The sequence below is a fragment of the Cydia fagiglandana genome, chromosome 27 (genome assembly GCF_963556715.1).
Source record: "Cydia fagiglandana chromosome 27, ilCydFagi1.1, whole genome shotgun sequence".
Taxonomy (NCBI): Eukaryota; Metazoa; Arthropoda; class Insecta; order Lepidoptera; family Tortricidae; genus Cydia; species Cydia fagiglandana.
In genome coordinates this window covers 6,895,196-6,914,509 of record NC_085958.1, presented here as the reverse complement: position 1 = coordinate 6,914,509, position 19,314 = coordinate 6,895,196, and the positions used below count along the sequence as shown (strand labels likewise).

The window sequence follows — 19,314 nt, the reverse complement described above, 5'->3', positions numbered from 1 at the left end:
TTAACGATTTCAACAACAATAACGGATTTTTATGACCACCGCCCGCAACGAGATTTCACTTCGCAGCCATCTTAGAACAAAACGGCTGATTTTGGTGACATGTGTCAAAATGACAGCTCAAACGTCTATTGGTTATGCTTTACTGTTGCCAGTTGAAAAATGTTGGGACAGTTGCTTAAAAAATTCGATCAACGTAAAAAATGTCCATAATTGGTGCCGTGTCCATTACTGGTGCCGTCACCCTATGACAGGAAAACCTATTAGAAAAGTGCAGTCAAGCGTAAGTCGGACTTATGTACGGAACCCTAGAAACGCGAGTCCGACTCGCATTTCGCCGGTTTTTTTTTTTATTGTATGCCTTATGTCACATATTTTACCTTTAAAAGCACCTGCTATGATGTTTAATATGGCAACGAAACCACTGCGCTACCGCGACCCGCTCCAACATGAATTCGATTTCAGTATTAAAAAAAACAAGTGAAACTACTCGATATAATGTATACACATGAAGAAAAACAAAAGTATACTATTTTGTTACAAATTATGAAACTACACAACGGGACTTAATCGCGTATTTAAGTTTTAAGATTTACCTCCGACGTTTCGAGGACGGCGTTGTCCCCGTGGTCTCGGAGAAGACTGGCTCAAGTTGACATCAACATCTTCTAGCCGCGCGAGTGTTTCGAACTACCCGCACTTGGTCTTGTTTATCAGTTTGAACGTTTTGCGCACTAGGGATGTCACTCTGTCGACACACAACACTAACGATAAATCGAATATCGTTAGTGTTGTGTGTGTGTGTGTAGTTTCATAATGTTAAATAATCGTGAAAGTTTAACCCCCTTATTTATAAACGTTTACTAAAGTTGACAAGCCGATAATAATCGTTTGTCCCTTTCCATCATACCAATACATCGGAAAGGGACAAACGATTATTATCGGCTTGTTAACTTTAGTAAACGTTTATGAATAAGGGGTAAATCTTTGTTACAAATGTTGAGAAAGACATTGTGACTTATATCCCATAAATAAATTCACCAATACAATAAAAATCTAGAGTTCTAGACATTTGCAATGTCCTCCCAAGGCCCAAGGTCCTACCTGTAGTCCCTCCTTATTTCAATGAAATTTAAATACTATTCAATTGGAACAGAGTCGCTTTTGCTTTGTTTCGTTAAATTTTCCAACAACGCAAAATCAACTCTATTTCCTACACTATAGGTTCAAATTCCGGCTAATATTGGATGTTTAATTTTTATGGCTGGACCTTAGGGGGATATAAACATGACAGTAAGAGTTAGCCCTGAGACCTCACTTCGCTCGGTCGCATAGGGACCCCTTAGGGCCCCCCCACATCTGGCGTCTTTCGAGCGTCGGCGTCTACAATTCTATGGCCGCTGCTCGACGCAACGTCGACGCAGCGTCGACGCAACTGCGCAGCGACGTCATTTTCCATAGCGCTGACCAGACCCCGACAGACGCTGACGCTCGAAAGACGCTAGATGTGGGGGGGGGGGGCCTTATATCACGGTCAAGTGCGAGCGAATCACGGACAGACGCGTAGTAACATTATTAATAAAATAATAATAATTAATAATACTCAAGTTGTGATGCTCGTGCATTTAATAAGACGTTTAAATGCAGTCATTTTAATAATAAGAGAGTAATAAATAAATTCAACATAACAATTAACCTAACACTTTAATTGAATTAGTTTAAAGAAAAATATATGGGAGACCGAGCTTTGCTCGGAAAATATATAAAATCTCAAAAATGCGCGTTTTCCCAGAGATAAGACTTAGCCAGATCGATTTATCGCCCCGAAAACCCCCATTTAGCAAATATCATCGAAATCGTTAGAGCCGTTTCCGAGATTCCCGAAATATATAGAAAATTTAAAAACCCCGATTTTTTTCTTTAAACTGATTCACCTATACAAAATAATATTTGGATACATTATTTCAAAGTCTAACAAGCGGTTTTTTTAGAACTAAATCTTTTCACAAAATAAAAATACAGAAAATACTATTTTAAAAACTGTTTTTGGAATTCGAATCTTATATCAATGAGTTTAAGGTACAAATTTAATATTTATCAATCGGTCAGTGCATTGCTATTAGTCTCACAACCGTTTGCACTCATATTGCTGTCTCTATCGAACTCTTTAAGTTAGAGTAGGACAGCATGCATATTTCACTCAGAACGGACCAAGCTAAGTAATGCCACGTTATACATTAAAGACTACCACCGAGTTCAGAGAAATTCGTACGTTGACTTAAGAGACAAATAAATAATATAATAATAAATAAATATTATAGGACATTCTTACACAGATTGACTAAGTCCCACAGTAAGCTCAAGAAGGCTTGTGTTGTGGGTACTCAGACAACGATATATGTATATAATATACAAATACTTAAATACATAGAAAACACCCATGACTCAGGAACAAATATCTGTATCATCATACAAATAAATGCCCTTACTGGGATTCGAACCCAGGACCATCGGCTTCGCAGGCAGGGTCACTACCCACTAGGCCAGACCGGTCGTCATACACAAGACATAGACATAGACAAGTAAAATGAAGACTGAAAATAGCTATTTGCCTTCTATAGATGGTCAAGCAAATTTTGTCAGTAGAAACAAGCACCCTTTTGGTTTGAGAATATCACATTTGTTTTATACACGATTGCTTAATCTTTACGAATTACACCTGGGGGCCTAGTCAAGGTGACAATCGCACATCATCAAACTAAACATTGCAACCTCGTTCATTTTGTCTCTTTCACACAAGCAGAAATGTCAAAACGACGAATAGGCATAAAAATATGATTACTTCCATTAATATTTGTGATTTAGGGTGGTTGTGACTTAGGGTAGTATTCCACCTGTCCAATTTCTTTGTCTAATGTGCATTGCGTCTCACTCTCGCACGAAGCAATATGTGAGACGCAAGACACATTGGACAAGTAGAATACCACCCTTAGTTAACTTCATGTCGTTGATCATAAACCAGCTATGCTATTGAGATTACCAGTCTTTAAGTATTACTTGTCTCTGCAAAGGGTCAATGACCGAAACTCTCCATACTCGGCGGACGAACTATATTGCCACATTATATTATACATTATACTTTGAATAACCAAATCTAGCGAGAAAACTTTAAAATAATACATACAAACGTATTCACAATGAGTAGAGTATTAGTTTATATTCACAATTAGCAGTACATAATAACAATAGAATTAGACCAAGGTAAGTCTGCAACGATTTTGACAGCACACGCAGTGCAAGTGTTATCTATACGTCATAATTTCATAGAAGTTTGACGTTTAAAATAGCACACTGTCACAGAAGAAATAATAGTAATACCGTGCAGAAAGGACACTTCCTACAAACCCGAAGTTTGACAGGGTCGAATCATGCTATCCCTTTCTAATATATAGCACTATCCCTTTCGGCTATTTAGGGTTGTCAAAATTCAAGTGATTATCTGTGGTCGTGCACGCACAAGGAAGTCATGTGGTGCTAACCCTAATAATTGCTCGGAGCAATGCTGAGCCGAGCGGAGGAGCCGAGTTCGACCGAAGTCAGGTGTGTCTCCCCACTGACACTGTGCTATCAAAATTGTTGCAGACTTATCTTGGTGTAGCTATAATAGCGCGACGTACTGTACCTACCCCTAGTGTAAATTTCATTCGATAGCGTGTCGCGACGTACGCGTTTGCGTTAAGTGTCATTTTGTACGGGACTGAGTTTCCAAAATGCCCCGCTTGGCGCGCTGTTCAGAATCCCATACAAAAATAGACATAACACAAACGCGAACGCTCGTCATACTATCGAATGACAGTGACACTAGGTGTTCTGGTAAAATGTCAGACCGACTGTAGGGACTGTCAAAATGTACACTGGAGATTATTTGAGATTCACAAAGTTAATTTCATCGATCTATAATAAGAGATTTTGTATATAAAACAGTTTCTTAATATGGAGTAATAATGCAATGTTCTGCCGCCAGAGGCAGCACTAGCACAAACCGTAAACCATAGAGTAACTTATACCTATATGCTATGCCTTAAACAGTTTCTTGACAAGTTTCACATTAATTGTTACGAATAAATATGACATTGATGTATCAAGGCGGTTTGTTTACAGTATGCGCTAGTGGCGCCCCCTACGCAGAGTTTTGCATAATAATCTCATATGGAGCGAAAATATAGCGTAGCGCGTTTTCTCAGTTAAATTATACCGTAATCCTACTAAATATTTTTTGTCAAAGTCAGTTTTAACACTTAACTCAAATAATGTGACATTCCACGACGAAAGTACCTTACCGCATTAGCATTGGGTCGCCGCTAATAATGGCGTAAGCGCCGACCGCCATAATGTACCTTTCGGCGTGGAATGTCACAAATATTTTAACAGCACAGCTCTGACAGGTCCACGTCGGTTTTACCAAGTCACGACACGTCGTCCACACGTCGTCGACACGACGACGCGTTGTCGTTCAGCCGCTGTTCTGCGTCTTCTGCTCAAAGATGGCGGCCATGTCTCGAATATTGTACGACGGGGACATCTTCTCTTTCCTGAAATAATATATTAAGATAAGTATTCGGAAATACATATACAAGGCATCCCAAGACTATGGGACATCAAAGGAAAGTACCTTTAATATCGTACATAGGATATTTTGCTGAAAGAAGACATTATTTTAATTTAAAAAACAATTCTGTGGCCCTAGTGAAAAAGGGTACAAGTCTCACGCAGCTTAGGAGTAAAAGGGCACAGGTGTTACTTGGAACTTATACCCATTTACAACTGCTCTGCTCGAGACTTATACCTTTTTTCACTAGGGACACAGAATTTAAACTGCATTCATAGATTTTTAAATAAATACATTGTTGAACTGGGAATCGAACCCGCTACACGAGGTTAAAAATCACCCTTGTACTTTTATCATACCGATCGAAAGGATTCATCATAAGGATTATTTTTTGCTAAATAACATAGTGTCAGAAATAAAAGGAAGAGCATGAAATTTAATGTGTGAGGATGTTTTGTCTGTGTTGAAACCTTATACTAAAATGAATTCCGTTTATAGGTGAATATAATTTAGGGTGGCCAGTCATTGGCCGGTGGCCAGTCTCATGAACCGTGATAGCTAGGCAGTTAAAATTTTCACAGATGATGTATTTCTGTTGCCGCTATAACAACAAATACTAAAAACATAATATAATAAATATTTAAGGGGCTCCCATACAACAAACGTGACTTTGCCGTTTTTTGCGTAATGGTACGGAACCCTTCGTGCGCGAGTCCGACTCGCACTTGACCGGCTTTTTCACTCTGATTTCGCGTTGGAAGTTAAAATGCGTAGTTAAAATGTTAGAACAGCAAAACCTATAGAGATAGACTTATATTACCTTTCAAAATGGCGTCCAGCGCTGCCCTCCCCCCCTTCAGGGCTAGTGGGGGAGGGGATGGTGTCCAACTGGTGACTACTCCTAGCGAGCGAGAATCTCATCCTCTGACCCAAGTCTACCGTGTTCCTCCTCTCAAACTTTGGACTGACTTCCTCTTTCTTAACTTTAACCCTTGTAAGCTGATCAGGGTTACTCCTAAAAGATTGAGAGCTGTATTTCTCTCTCAGGAAATTTCTACGTTCCTCTTTATATTTCTCTATCCTCTCCCTACTTAGTTTCTTTTCTGTGTCGAAACCTATTAGGTTCTTAATGTCTTTTTTAGCATCAAATTGTATTAAAGATATTTTATTTTCAGTAGTAGGCGTAGTTGCTTGCTTGTCTTCCTCCATGTTTAGATTTAGATTTAAATCTGGTAAGAATTTGTTTTGTTTTTTCACATCTTTGACTTCAAGACTTTTTCTCCGGTCAACGTAATTCTTCTCCGGAGCGAACTCTTTTATAAAAGCGTTTTCATCTAAAGATCTAGCGTTGGAGGAGTTTTTAGATAATTTGTAGCATTTAGGTGAAGGTGCTGGTTGTGATTCTTCTTTGTCAGGATATTTGATTTCAGTCTTAAACTTTTCAAAGAACGGTCCCTTCTGTTCGGTCGGGCTTTCGAATCTGTTCGCTAATTCTCTTACATTTAGAGTCTCTTTCGGCTTAATGATGTTACCATTTTCTTGTGTAGACTTTATATCGACATTCTCATATTGTCTATCTTCAAAAGAAACGTTTTCATAATGGGTTTCCTTCGGTGGTGACTCTAATATCATAGCGTTTACTTCTTCTATGCTTTTCTTTAAGAACTTAACTTGACTGTAGACATCTGTGTTATCAACATCAGAGTCTGTAGGAGTTTCTAGAATGATCAGATCTTCAGTAAAGCTATGAGGTTGGCACGCCTGTTGGGTTGGTAGACTTGCGTCCGCTTCCGGTATCGTCGCTTCCTCAACAATAGACAAATTCTTTTCTAAATCTATATCTTCATAGACCGAGTCCCGCTCATTGGTTGGCGTGTCATTTTCTATAGGTTCATAGTCTGGTGATTTTTTAGTAGGAGATCTAAAGGTGATACTGATAGTGCTTTTTAAAGGGCTTTTCAAAGGGCTGCCAGGAGAGCTTTTTGAGCTGGAAGACTGTAGATTTATATAATTGGGGCGGCTGAAGCTGTAGCATTCGTAAAGCTCGTCAGGTTTAGGGCTAATATTACTGTAGCTTGAAGAGCTTTCGTGGGAAGAAGTCATGACTTTCATATCACAGTTTTCATACGACACCTCTTTCTTTCCCGTACCTTCTGATGTAGATGAAGACACCGCTGATAATCTATTTAGATTATGATAGCTAATATTAGTAGAGTTAGCCGGACTAGCTTCCAAGCTATCTTTTAACGTATCTGTATAATCTTCCACTTTAATATTCTCATAATCCGCCGCTTTCAACTCACATTTTAAGCATTTCTCTTCATCGCAATTGTCGCAGTTGTTAATTTTGATTGTCTGTTTATTATGCTCACTCACTTCGGAGTCGCTCTCTAAGGGATCATACACTGGGGTAGCGGGGGTTATGGGGGTATTAAGAGTTGAACTGGTGAGGTTGCTTATGGAGTTCTCTACAGGCCAGTCTATTTTGATGAGAGTGGAATGGTTGTCTTTGCCGTGCCAGCTGAGCCTTGAGACCGTGACGTCGTCAGATTGGTGGAGGTTGCTGTAGCGAGCCGACTTGCACTTTTTGGGCGATGTTCGTTCTCTGTTGAGTTAATTTTAAGCGGAAAATTAGAGGTTAGACCATTGACAATTAATTTATTAATTTTGATCGATATGGTTGGAGATATATGATTATTTGTAAAGTCGGACCAAGAAAAGTCTGCAGCGCATTTGATAGCCCACGAAGTGTCAGTGTTATTTATACGTATTAATTTCATAGAAGTTTGACGTTTAAAATAACACGTGCACTGCGTGGGCTATCATGTCCGCTGCAGACTTTTCTTGGTCTGACTCTAGTAAATCTCGGTACCTATCGTGCTATTTATCTAATAAAAACAATGGCATGTATCCTCATAAATTATTCTGTGGAGTTTTAGACATATATCCACGTAAGCACTGTTTTATATATGCGATATTATAAAGACAGTGACATTGGCCAATTTACTATCAAAATAACCAATATATGAATCTGCAAGAGCTCTTCATAACATATCAGTCGGATAATTTGAGACAATCGAATTTACATTTTAGTATTCAGAAAATACAACAAGGATTACTTAAATTTCTTACTTTAATAATCCTACGACTAAAGAGAGGATAAACTATCTATATCTATCGTTGACTGTCACTGTGACTAGTCATATAAAACCAACCAATTCGTAAAGCCAATAGATGAACAAACTGTAAAGATTTCGTTTTAAAGAAAATACATCTGACCTTCAACGTAATTTCAAAATATTTTAGTCGTATTTACAGTAGTACGTAAACCGTAACTTTTTATAATAGTAAATAAAAGACTTTTTGTTTTTTTTATGAAATAGGAGGCAAACAAGCAGACGGATCACCTGGTGGTAAGCGATTACCGCCGCCCATGGACACCCGCAACACCAGAAGGGTTGCAAGCGCAAAAAAAAGAAGCAAAAAAAGATGGGTTGGATTATGTTCTCGTAAATTGTCAAGTAACGACCAAAACTTACTAATTACTAAAAAAATATTACACAAAAATCGACCTTATATTGGTACTAATAATGTTCACTATGACTTGTGGTGGTAATTAGTGAGTTTTGGTTGTGACCTGACATAATGACATGTTTATTAGAAATTTAATTATACCGCTGTTGTTGGTAACGATGTAAGCATATCGTAATTCGTAACTATCAACGGCAGTTGGCTTTCAAAACGTTAGTATCTGCAAGGAAGCAAGTCTGCGAGGAAACTGAATGCTCACCTCATCTTGACAGCGCTGGTCGAGTTCTGGAACTCGGAGCTGGCGGTGGGACTGTCCCGGTCCTTGCACAGGCTGCAACAAATACGTTTCCTTATTGTTTTATTTATCGAAGCGCTGGTGGCCTAGCCGTAAGAGCGTGCGACTTTCAATCCGGAGGTCGCGGGTTCGAACCCCGGCTCGCACCAATGAGTTTTTCGGAACTTATGTACGATATATCATTTGTTATTTGCCAGTCGCTTTTCGGTGAAGAAAAATCATAGTGAGGAAACCGGAATAATCCCAATGAGGCCTAGTGTCTGGGTTGGAGGGTCAGATGGCAGTCGCTTTTGTAAAAACTAGTGCCTACGTCAAATCATGGGATTAGTTGTCAAGCGAACCTCAGGCTCCCACGAGCCGTGGCAAAATGCCGGGATGACGCGAGGAAGATGATGATTGATTTATTTATCGTTGGCTAAAAACCAACATGTTTTACACTACGGATGACCTGTTTGCATGTTAGATAATATTGAGTAGAAGTTAAATTGGTATTTAGTTAGGTTACTAAACTAGCAAAATACGTTTCACCACACCAACCCGAATCAAATATTAACCCTTTGGAGCATTCCATGAAATTGTCTACCGTCTGTCCCGTACAAACGTGAATTTCTGAAGATTTGCAGGTAGAAGAGTTTCCTTTTCTATGACAAATGGTCAAAAATATGCACAGAAAAATAATCGCCTGCTTTAAATGCCGCGAAAAAAGTCGCAACACAGGACATAAAATGCGTTTGTACGGGACAGCCTGTGGAGTGCTCCCTTTGTAAGGCAGAGGGAAAACATTTCCCACCTGATTTTGAACTTTATTTTAAAGCCCAATAGGGTTCAATTTTGCATAATTTCTGAACCCTGAATGTCTTATAAAGGGATAAATGTAAAATCAAACAAAATCAAATCCAAATTAATTTCATTAAATATTTATCATCCTAAATCATAATTTAAAGTCAATTCTACCAGCAAACATAAGAACACAACTCAAAATTTGCACTTGATTACATTGCCTCCACAGACCAACCCCTATAGACCGAGCTTATAGGACGACTCGCGGTCACCGCACGTATGGTGTATAGGTCAAATATAAGATTGCTCGCGCGCCACTCCGATTAGTTGCGCCCAAGATTACGACCTGTTAGCAGTGTGCACGAGTCTAAGAAAATAAATCGTAAACTATTGAATTCATTGGGATATCATGGGATATTGCAGCATAAAATGGTGTGGCAAGTCATCTAAGACTTCTACTTACAAAACAGATGGAATAACATCCCACTGGAAAGTAAAATTCATTATTTCATTGAATAATGTTTCTTGTCCGCGGGGTTCATTTTATACTGGTCACTAAGCAGAGGCGCAGTAGTCCGTCCCTTTTCGTCAACTTGAAAATGCAATGTGCTATCCCTTTCCCTTTCGACTAGTGATGTGACGATGATGGTTTCGTCAGTTGCGGAAACTTCGTGCTTCGTCATGCATGCCGTATTGTACCATTTTAGACATAATATGTAGGTAATATGTTTTTAGAATCCTCTAGGCCAGCGGAGCCGCATGTTATAAGATGGACCTGATGATGAAAGACGTGCGAGGGAACTCGGTGTTGTTTTGTAATAGACATATGTTGTATGGGTTTTTTAGAATCCTCTAGGTGAGCAGTTAGGTCTCACGTCACGAGATTGACCTGATGATGAACTTCAAAGAAGTGCGAGGGAACTCGGTGTTGTTTTGTAATAGACATATGTTGTATGGGTTTTTTAGAATCCTCTAGGTGAGCAGTTAGGTCTCACGTCACGAGATTGACCTGATGATGAACTTCAAAGAAGTGCGAGGGAACTCGGTGTTGGTTTGTAATAGACATATGTTGTATGGGTTTTTTAGAATCCTCTAGGTGAGCAGTTAGGTCTCACGTCACGAGATTGACCTGATGATGAACTTCAAAGAAGTGCGAGGGAACTCGGTGTTGGTTTGTAATAGACATATGTTGTATGGGTTTTTTAGAATCCTCTAGGTGAGCAGTTAGGTCTCACGTCACGAGATTGACCTGATGATGAACTTCAAAGAAGTGCGAGGGAACTCGGTGTTGGTTTGTAATAGACATATGTTGTATGGGTTTTTTAGAATCCTCTAGGTGAGCAGTTAGGTCTCACGTCACGAGATTGACCTGATGATGAACTTCAAAGAAGTGCGAGGGAACTCGGTGTTGGTTTGTAATAGACATATGTTGTATGGGTTTTTTAGAATCCTCTAGGTGAGCAGTTAGGTCTCATGTCACGAGATTGACCTGATGATGAACTTCAAAGAAGTGCGAGGGAACTCGGTGTTGGTTTGTAATAGACATATGTTGTATGGGTTTTTTAGAATCCTCTAGGTGAGCAGTTAGGTCTCACGTCACGAGATTGACCTGATGATGAACTTCAAAGAAGTGCGAGGGAACTCGGTGTTGGTTTGTAATAGACATATGTTGTATGGGTTTTTTAGAATCCTCTAGGTGAGCAGTTAGGTCTCACGTCACGAGATTGACCTGATGATGAACTTCAAAGAAGTGCGAGGGAACTCGGTGTTGGTTTGTAATAGACATATGTTGTATGAGTTTTTTAGAATCCTCTAGGTGAGCAGTTAGGTCTCATGTCACGAGATTGACCTGATGATGAACTTCAAAGAAGTGCGAGGGAACTCGGTGTTGGTTTGTAATAGACATATGTTGTATGGGTTTTTTAGAATCCTCTAGGTGAGCAGTTAGGTCTCACGTCACGAGATTGACCTGATGATGAACTTCAAAGAAGTGCGAGGGAACTCGGTGTTGGTTTGTAATAGACATATGTTGTATGAGTTTTTTAGAATCCTCTAGGTGAGCAGTTAGGTCTCACGTCACGAGATTGACCTGATGATGAACTTCAAAGAAGTGCGAGGGAACTCGGTGTTGATTTGTAATAGGCATATGTTATTGGTCCATTTGAATATGTTTTCAATACAATCTTCTATGACCTTAATAAAAGGGACAAAAAAAATTTATGATATTTTGGCGACACTTTTTTTCTCGTATCGAAAGAGATTGCGATTCTGAGTGGAAATAATATAAAATTTCTAAACTTTAAAATTCAAGTTCTGGGTACTTTAAACAGAAATGCCCTAATATGTTAAGTAAAATTTTCAGGTACATTGTTAAATTACTTAATGAAATATTAAATTATTCAATATAATTATTAAGTAAGTTTACTCTAAGTATACTAAATTGGTAACAATTTTACCACAATAAATTTCGGTATCACTAGTAGCAGTACCCACTAGCTGTAATGAACATGTCCCATCCCTACGCTTACACGTATCAGCGCGCCATGTTTGAAACGACCAATCGCAACGCCGGGAGCACCCCTCCCGCACCTCACAGTTTGGTGATTTGCGTCGGGAACAAAATGGCCAATATTAAGTTTCTAGAGGCGGTGTTCTGTGATTGCCTCACATGTGAATAAAATGCAACTTTGCTATCAGTTTTTGAAGTGCAAAGTAAGTCTTTCTGAGCTGGTGTGGTAAAAGATACAGAGTATAGTAGGTACTGACCGCTTGGCGAGGTTGTCGTGGCGCGCCGAGTGGCGCTTCTCCGCGGGCTTGGCGCGCGGCGAGTCTCCGTCTATGTACCCGATGCCTGCCAGCTGCTCTTCCAGCGCGCTGCGTTTCCTGTTGCCAACAAAATATAAAACAAACCTATTGAACGCGACAGACGGCAATTGACGTCAACGCAAAATGACAACGACGCCAAAGACGGCATTTGACGTCGATCGTTTTTTAATGAAAATCTACTGAAAAACACCCCACTTTTAGGTTGGCATTATTTATTCACAAAACTAAAGTTTTACCCCCGTGGCGTCAGTGGCGCGGCAAATTGATGCGTCGTTTGGCGTTCAAAAGGTCAAAGTAAGTTGGTTATGCATTAAGTTAATTTTAAATCTACTACCAAATGTAACACTGTATTGTATAGCTGTTTGTTATCCCTAAAATGAATAAAATGAATAAAGTATGGAATTGTATTCCTGTTGCCAGGGAGGTTGTGGGATTATACTGAGCATCTGAGCAACTTTCCCCCTTCCCCCAACCCAACCCCACTTTACCCCGAAATCGTGAAAAATATTACAGGGTTCTATGTTTCACTTTTATCGAACTGAAATTTAAACATTGTTATAGTGGCATTAAGTCGAATTTTGAAAATGTAACCACAGAATAAATAATAGTACTAAGTACAGAAAATTCACTCTCTAACAAAACGCGTCTATTACGACAGATATGACCGCTAGGTGGCGCAAGCGCGAGCGTCCGTTCCGTAGCGGTGTGCGGCAACCACTACTGCTAGACACCAAAACTGGTGTGACTGCATGTACTTGTAGCGACGCGACGAAGTCGCGGAGTGAGCCGCGCCTGATGTAACATATAACTTTGTAATATTGAACCAGCGACCTTTAAATCGTCGTGTGACAAGCAAATGTCACTAACTAACACCATTGAAATTATTGGACAATAAACCGTGTTACAAGCGTAATAAAGTGCATTATTACTTTAATTTTTTTATAGTACTCAGCAGAGATGTGACTTATTTGAAATACTTGTATTTAATAAGCAAATACAGAATGCAAAATACCTATTTTGTATTTAAATACCTTTTGAAGAAAACTATTTTGTATTTTATTTAAAATAGTTTTTGGGACCTATTTTCTATTTACAAAATACAAAATACTTTATAGTAGGTAGGTAATGTAGGTAGGAGTTACAATCTCTTCTGATGTTACAATCCTGGCAACTCTCTCATTCTTTTAACATGGAACTGTTGAATCTGCTGTCTAGTAACGTCGCACATGACCACAAGCGCAGCAAGTGGTTAAAAAAGTGGAATCTTGAGTGTTGCGAGGGCTTCAAGGCACGAGAGGAGAACAAACTTTTTGCCCTTGTGAAACACAAACGAGACGTTTTCATCACACTAACGAGAGGCATTATAATAGCTGTAAAACATTACAAATTAATGCTTTAAAAGTTGGCCGTTAAAAACCATCATCCATACCTACATCCTACCGGTTAATATGAACAAACAACTAGAAATGCACATTAGATAGAGGATTGATTTCAAAGAATAAAGAGAGTCTTTTTAACTCGGAAATTCCGAGAAAAACTATTTAATTCAGACTAGGTATTCACTAGTCAGAGTACCTTTTATCGCAAAGTATTTGTATTTTAAAAAAGTATTTTGAAAATACCTATTTCGTATTTTGTATTTAAATACAAATTCTAAAACTATTTTGTATTTTGCATTTGAAATAGTACTCGTATTATCAAGGAAGTATTTGTATTTTGTATTTGAATACTTTTTATAAAGTATTTTTCACATCTCTGGTACTCGGTGACTTTTGCTTGTCACCCGACGAAATATCGTCAGACTTTTGCTTACCTCTCAGCAAGCTCGTTGGCGGCCTCTATATCGACCCTAAGGTTCCTTCTGGGGCTGGGGTCCACGCTGTCGGGGCCCGATTCGGCCGGAGTAGAGCATAAAGAATCGTCCTGTCAAGAAAAACAAAGTTTTTGGTAAAAAAATCATTTTTAATACAAGCTTTTATCGCTGACTCTTTTCTTTCCATAGGTAACTAACACTCTTCGAGACAATTCTAACAACCCCATACACAATTAGCTTTCGTTGTTTAATCACAGAGTTCCTATGGCCACCTCCTGTCTCCATCATCAGATCAGCTCGATGGTACCATAATATTGCATTGTGTCCCGACTTACAGTGGCGTAAACTGGAAACATATGTGCATATGGACATAGTCAAATCAAGTGCTACCATCTACCGTTCTCGTCGTTACGTTTCCTTGTGCATAGGTTCTGCCATCTTGTGGGCTACGTCGGAAGCATAAACGACACATTTACGCCTCGCGCCAAAAATCTGACGGCTCCTATGCTGCCCCCTATAGTTCATGCAGGGGGCCTATTCACCCCAAGCAGTGACTCTATTCACCCCGGTTGACGGTACGTATGATGTTACCTGAGCCGGCGCACAGTGCGTGTCGTCCTCCTCACTGAACATATGTCTGTCTCGCTCCTGCGGGGACAATCGGAGCCTCATGTCAGCCAGTTCCGCTTGCCAAGGCTCGAAGTAAGAGTCGCAAGATGACGACCTACGATAAAAAGAAACAAAATTAAAAAAGCGGCCAAGTGCGAGTCGGACTAGCCCATGAAGGGTTCCGTAGCAGCAAGTAACATAATAAAATAGCGGTTTACGATTTACGACGTATTAAGAAAAGAAACCGGGCAAGTGCGAGTCGGACTCGCGCACGAAGGGTTCCATACCATAATGCAAAAAAAAACAAAAAAAGCAAAAATGAAAAACGGTTACCCATCCAAGTACTGACCACTCCCGACGTTGCTTAACTTTGGTCAAAAATCATGTTTGTTGTATGGGAGCCCCATTTAAATCTTTATTTTATTCTGTTTTTAGTATTTGTTGTTATAGCGGCAACAGAAATACATAATCTGTGAAAATTTCAACTGTCTAGCTATCACGGTTCGTGAGATACAGCCTGGTGACAGACGGACGGACGGACGGACAGCGAAGTCTTAGTAAGTAACTTAGTGGTTGGTGCAACTGGCCCTTAGTCTGTGGTCTAAACGCACCTGGTGTGATGTTTGAGAGGTTTCATGGCTCTCTCCGCTAGGGGCGCCACCGTGTCGCCGTCTGAGGTGAGTGACTCGCATGACTTCACTGGTCTCAAGCCCGCTGGGTTCATCGGTATGTCCTGCGAACACTGTTATTAATGTTAGAATTGTTTTTTACAGTACCTATGGTCCTACTTTCCCGCACTAGTGGGCTATAGTCCCCGCGCTATTTCGTTTTTTTAGCATTAGAAAGAACTTGCAAGAAGGTAAGCGATCTTGACACGTCTTTTCATTGAAAAACCCTTTTAAAAATCAAAAACTATTACTTATGAAAGCAGAAGAATATAAACGATCGTATTAGATTCATAATGGTTACATATTTGCCGTAACTTATTTTTAAAATGAGTTTTTCAATTAAAAGACACATCAAGATTGTTTACCTTATTTCTAATGCTAAAAAAACGAACTATAGCAATCTGCATTTGGCTAGCGTGGGGACTATAGCCCAAGCCTTCTCGCGCATGAGAGGGGCCTGTGCCAATTTTGCAGTGGGAATTAATTTTAAATACAGTCAAATACTCTTTTAATGGATGACCACAGGAGTGGAAGTTAGTAAATACGTAGGTATTTACTTTGTATTAAGGTTCCGTCACACAGGCGCGTTTTCCGGGCGGGGCGTGAGCGCGGACTGAGCGTTTTATATGTAAAAGAGGCGCGCCCCGCTCACGCGCTGCCCGCAAAACGCGCCTGTGAGTCGGAGCCTTTAGTACCTCTACGGGGACAGGCGCAGGCGCAGTGACTTGTGGCCGCAGAGCCGCCTTGTGCCGCTGCAGCTTACTGCGAGAGAACAGCCCGCGCCAGCCTGACGGAGACCGCTTCAGGCCTCGCTTCGCACCTGTACAAAACAAAATTTAACCCTTTCCAGGCCGCACCAATTTTTGAATGTTTAGTAACTGGAGTCGCCTCCGAAAAACTATTTTGTATGGAGTGACATGGCTATTTGTAACTACGTTACGTACAAATCATGTAGAAATAGCAATACATTTGACGCCCCCTCCCCCGCAACATTCGACAGACTGTTTTGTACAGAAAATAACAGCCATGACGTCTCCAGTTACTAAATACTCTAAGGCAGCGGTCGGCAACCTTTTAGCAGCCAAGGGCCACATAGTAGTTAACAAAGATGACGCGGGCCGCACTTTGGTAATATTTGTGACTTTAGCAGACATTGTCGTTCGTCAGTATTACATACAAAATAGCCAGGGAGGCTCGCGGGCCGCAAGCGAGAGGTTGGCGGGCCGCTGGTTGCCGACCGCTGCTCTAAGGTCTTCCTCTTCTTCTTTTTCTCTCTATTTTTCCTTCATGTCGTGTCGTAGCAGATTTAGTATAGTAAGATAATGACAGATTTTAATTTGTGTTCACACCGGCACGCTTTTAAGCATTATAGAATACAAACGAACCTGACAACGGGAGATCCAATACGGTGTGGTATTGCGGAAGGTTGTCCGGCCCCGATCCCACCTGTAAAAACATTATTCACTTCAGTTCATTTGTGGTGCGCGTGCCGCGGCCGCTGCAGGACACCATCGCAAGCGCGGACTTCTGGCCGAAAGGTGTGGTGTTTCGGCGGTACCGGGGCAACCTGCCGAATCCTACACCAAGTCAGACGACGCAACGGAGCCACGCTGTTACGTCGTCGCCCAAATCTAATGTTTAATTTGTCTTTGGTTTTTATTTGTAGTTTCTTTGTATTGTATTTTTTTTTTGTAGTTTCACAGTGCCTTGGTTTTACTGTAATGCTGTGTTACTTATTTGACTAATAAAATAAAATAAATAAATAAATAAATTATTAATATCATTATGTATTTTAATATGTTGGGTGTCCCTATATGGGTATTTTCATTTAGAAGTGTATCATTTACTGTTTTTCGAAAATCCATCAACTTTTGGGTTATTTCTACTCAGAATCACGGCGACTATCGATTTAAAAAGAAAAAAATGTGTCAAAAAAAAATGTCAGTTTTGTAACGCATTATCATCGTATCATTTTGTATGGACCGTTACAAAACTGACACCTAAAAGTTGTATGAAAAACTGGGGACACTTTTTTTCTTGGTCTCATTCATTGTACTCGTTTCTGAGTCTAAATAACCCGAACGTTGATAGATTTTCGAAAAAAAAAATAGTGGCATTTTTTTTGAAAACCCCCATATACCAGGATCTCCTGACGGGCTACCTAGACACATAAAAAAAAAATGGACTTGTTATTTAACTTATTTATCAGCACGTGTTGTGTGACATGGCCTTATGTCATCATGACATCTCACCGGCAGATAGATGGCGCTAATCGCCGTCTACTCCCCGCCGGTGAGTCGCGTTCAGTTTTATGATGGGGCCGTGTCGTACGGCTGCGTTCGTGACCCACAAATGGTCTCACCGGAAGATCAGCGCTGACTTTTGGGTTTTTTCGTGGTAAACTATTAATTTTATGTTTAAATTTCTTTGTCGTTCTATACTTGGGTATGCTATAGTTTATCACGAATAAATGCGATGATTCTGATTCTGATATCGCCGGTGTAATGTATCGGTTACCTCGATGTACTTGGGCCGCAGGTGGCCCGCGGGCCGCAGCTGCGGGCCGGCGCGCGCGGCGGCGGCGATGGCGCCCGAGGGCGGCGGCAGGCGGGGGCTCTGCCCCGTCGACGTGCACTTCTCGTATATAAACCAGGATCACCTGCCGGGCCACCTAGCCGCGGTAGAGTATCGCCGGTGTAACGTATGGGTTACCTCGATGTACTTGGGCCGCAGGTGGCCCGCGGGCCGCAGCTGCGGGCCGGCGCGCGCGGCGGCGGCGATGGCGCCCGAGGGCGGCGGCAGGCGGGGGCTCTGCCCCGTCGACGTGCACTTCTCGTATATAAACCAGGATCACCTGCCGGGCCACCTAGCCGCGGTAGAGTATCGCCGGTGTAACGTATGGGTTACCTCGATGTACTTGGGCCGCAGGTGGCCCGCGGGCCGCAGCTGCGGGCCGGCGCGCGCGGCGGCGGCGATGGCGCCCGAGGGCGGCGGCAGGCGGGGGCTCTGCCCCGTCGACGTGCACTTCTCGTATATAAACCAGGATCACCTGCCGGGCCACCTAGCCGCGGTAGAGTATCGCCGGTGTAACGTATGGGTTACCTCGATGTACTTGGGCCGCAGGTGGCCCGCGGGCCGCAGCTGCGGGCCGGCGCGCGCGGCGGCGGCGATGGCGCCCGAGGGCGGCGGCAGGCGGGGGCTCTGCCCCGTCGACGTGCACTTCTCGTATATAAACCAGGATCACCTGCCGGGCCACCTAGCCGCGGTAGAGTATCGCCGGTGTAACGTATGGGTTACCTCGATGTACTTGGGCCGCAGGTGGCCCGCGGGCCGCAGCTGCGGGCCGGCGCGCGCGGCGGCGGCGATGGCGCCCGAGGGCGGCGGCAGGCGGGGGCTCTGCCCCGTCGACGTGCACTTCTCGTATATAAACCAGGATCACCTGCCGGGCCACCTAGCCGCGGTAGAGTATCGCCGGTGTAACGTATGGGTTACCTCGATGTACTTGGGCCGCAGGTGGCCCGCGGGCCGCAGCTGCGGGCCGGCGCGCGCGGCGGCGGCGATGGCGCCCGAGGGCGGCGGCAGGCGGGGGCTCTGCCCCGTCGACGTGCACTTCTCGTATATAAACCAGGATCACCTGCCGGGCCACCTAGCCGCGGTAGAGTATCGCCGGTGTAACGTATGGGTTACCTCGATGTACTTGGGCCGCAGGTGGCCCGCGGGCCGCAGCTGCGGGCCGGCGCGCGCGGCGGCGGCGATGGCGCCCGAGGGCGGCGGCAGGCGGGGGCTCTGCCCCGTCGACGTGCACTTCTCGTATATAAACCAGGATCACCTGCCGGGCCACCTAGCCGCGGTAGAGTATCGCCGGTGTAACGTATGGGTTACCTCGATGTACTTGGGCCGCAGGTGGCCCGCGGGCCGCAGCTGCGGGCCGGCGCGCGCGGCGGCGGCGATGGCGCCCGAGGGCGGCGGCAGGCGGGGGCTCTGCCCCGTCGACGTGCACTTCTCGTATATAAACCAGGATCACCTGCCGGGCCACCTAGCCGCGGTAGAGTATCGCCGGTGTAACGTATGGGTTACCTCGATGTACTTGGGCCGCAGGTGGCCCGCGGGCCGCAGCTGCGGGCCGGCGCGCGCGGCGGCGGCGATGGCGCCCGAGGGCGGCGGCAGGCGGGGGCTCTGCCCCGTC

The 19,314-nt window shown here is 42.8% G+C and overlaps 1 protein-coding gene across 1 annotated transcript in view; it reads right to left on the bottom strand.

Annotated features, from left to right (window-relative positions):
* Positions 1 to 1,605: 1,605 nt before the first annotated feature.
* The window catches only part of LOC134677810 (GTPase-activating protein CdGAPr-like), a 43,162-nt gene continuing 25,453 nt past the window's right edge, over positions 1,606 to 19,314 (bottom strand). The window contains exons 3-11 of the mRNA XM_063536238.1: positions 16,514 to 16,574; positions 15,824 to 15,948; positions 15,072 to 15,202; positions 14,443 to 14,575; positions 13,852 to 13,961; positions 11,979 to 12,095; positions 8,397 to 8,468; positions 5,427 to 7,211; positions 1,606 to 4,589 (exon numbers count right to left, since the gene is read on the bottom strand). Of these exons, the coding sequence (XP_063392308.1) occupies positions 4,511 to 4,589; positions 5,427 to 7,211; positions 8,397 to 8,468; positions 11,979 to 12,095; positions 13,852 to 13,961; positions 14,443 to 14,575; positions 15,072 to 15,202; positions 15,824 to 15,948; positions 16,514 to 16,574 (2,613 nt within the window). The 3' untranslated portion in view covers positions 1,606 to 4,510. The remainder of the gene's footprint in view (positions 4,590 to 5,426; positions 7,212 to 8,396; positions 8,469 to 11,978; positions 12,096 to 13,851; positions 13,962 to 14,442; positions 14,576 to 15,071; positions 15,203 to 15,823; positions 15,949 to 16,513; positions 16,575 to 19,314) is intronic.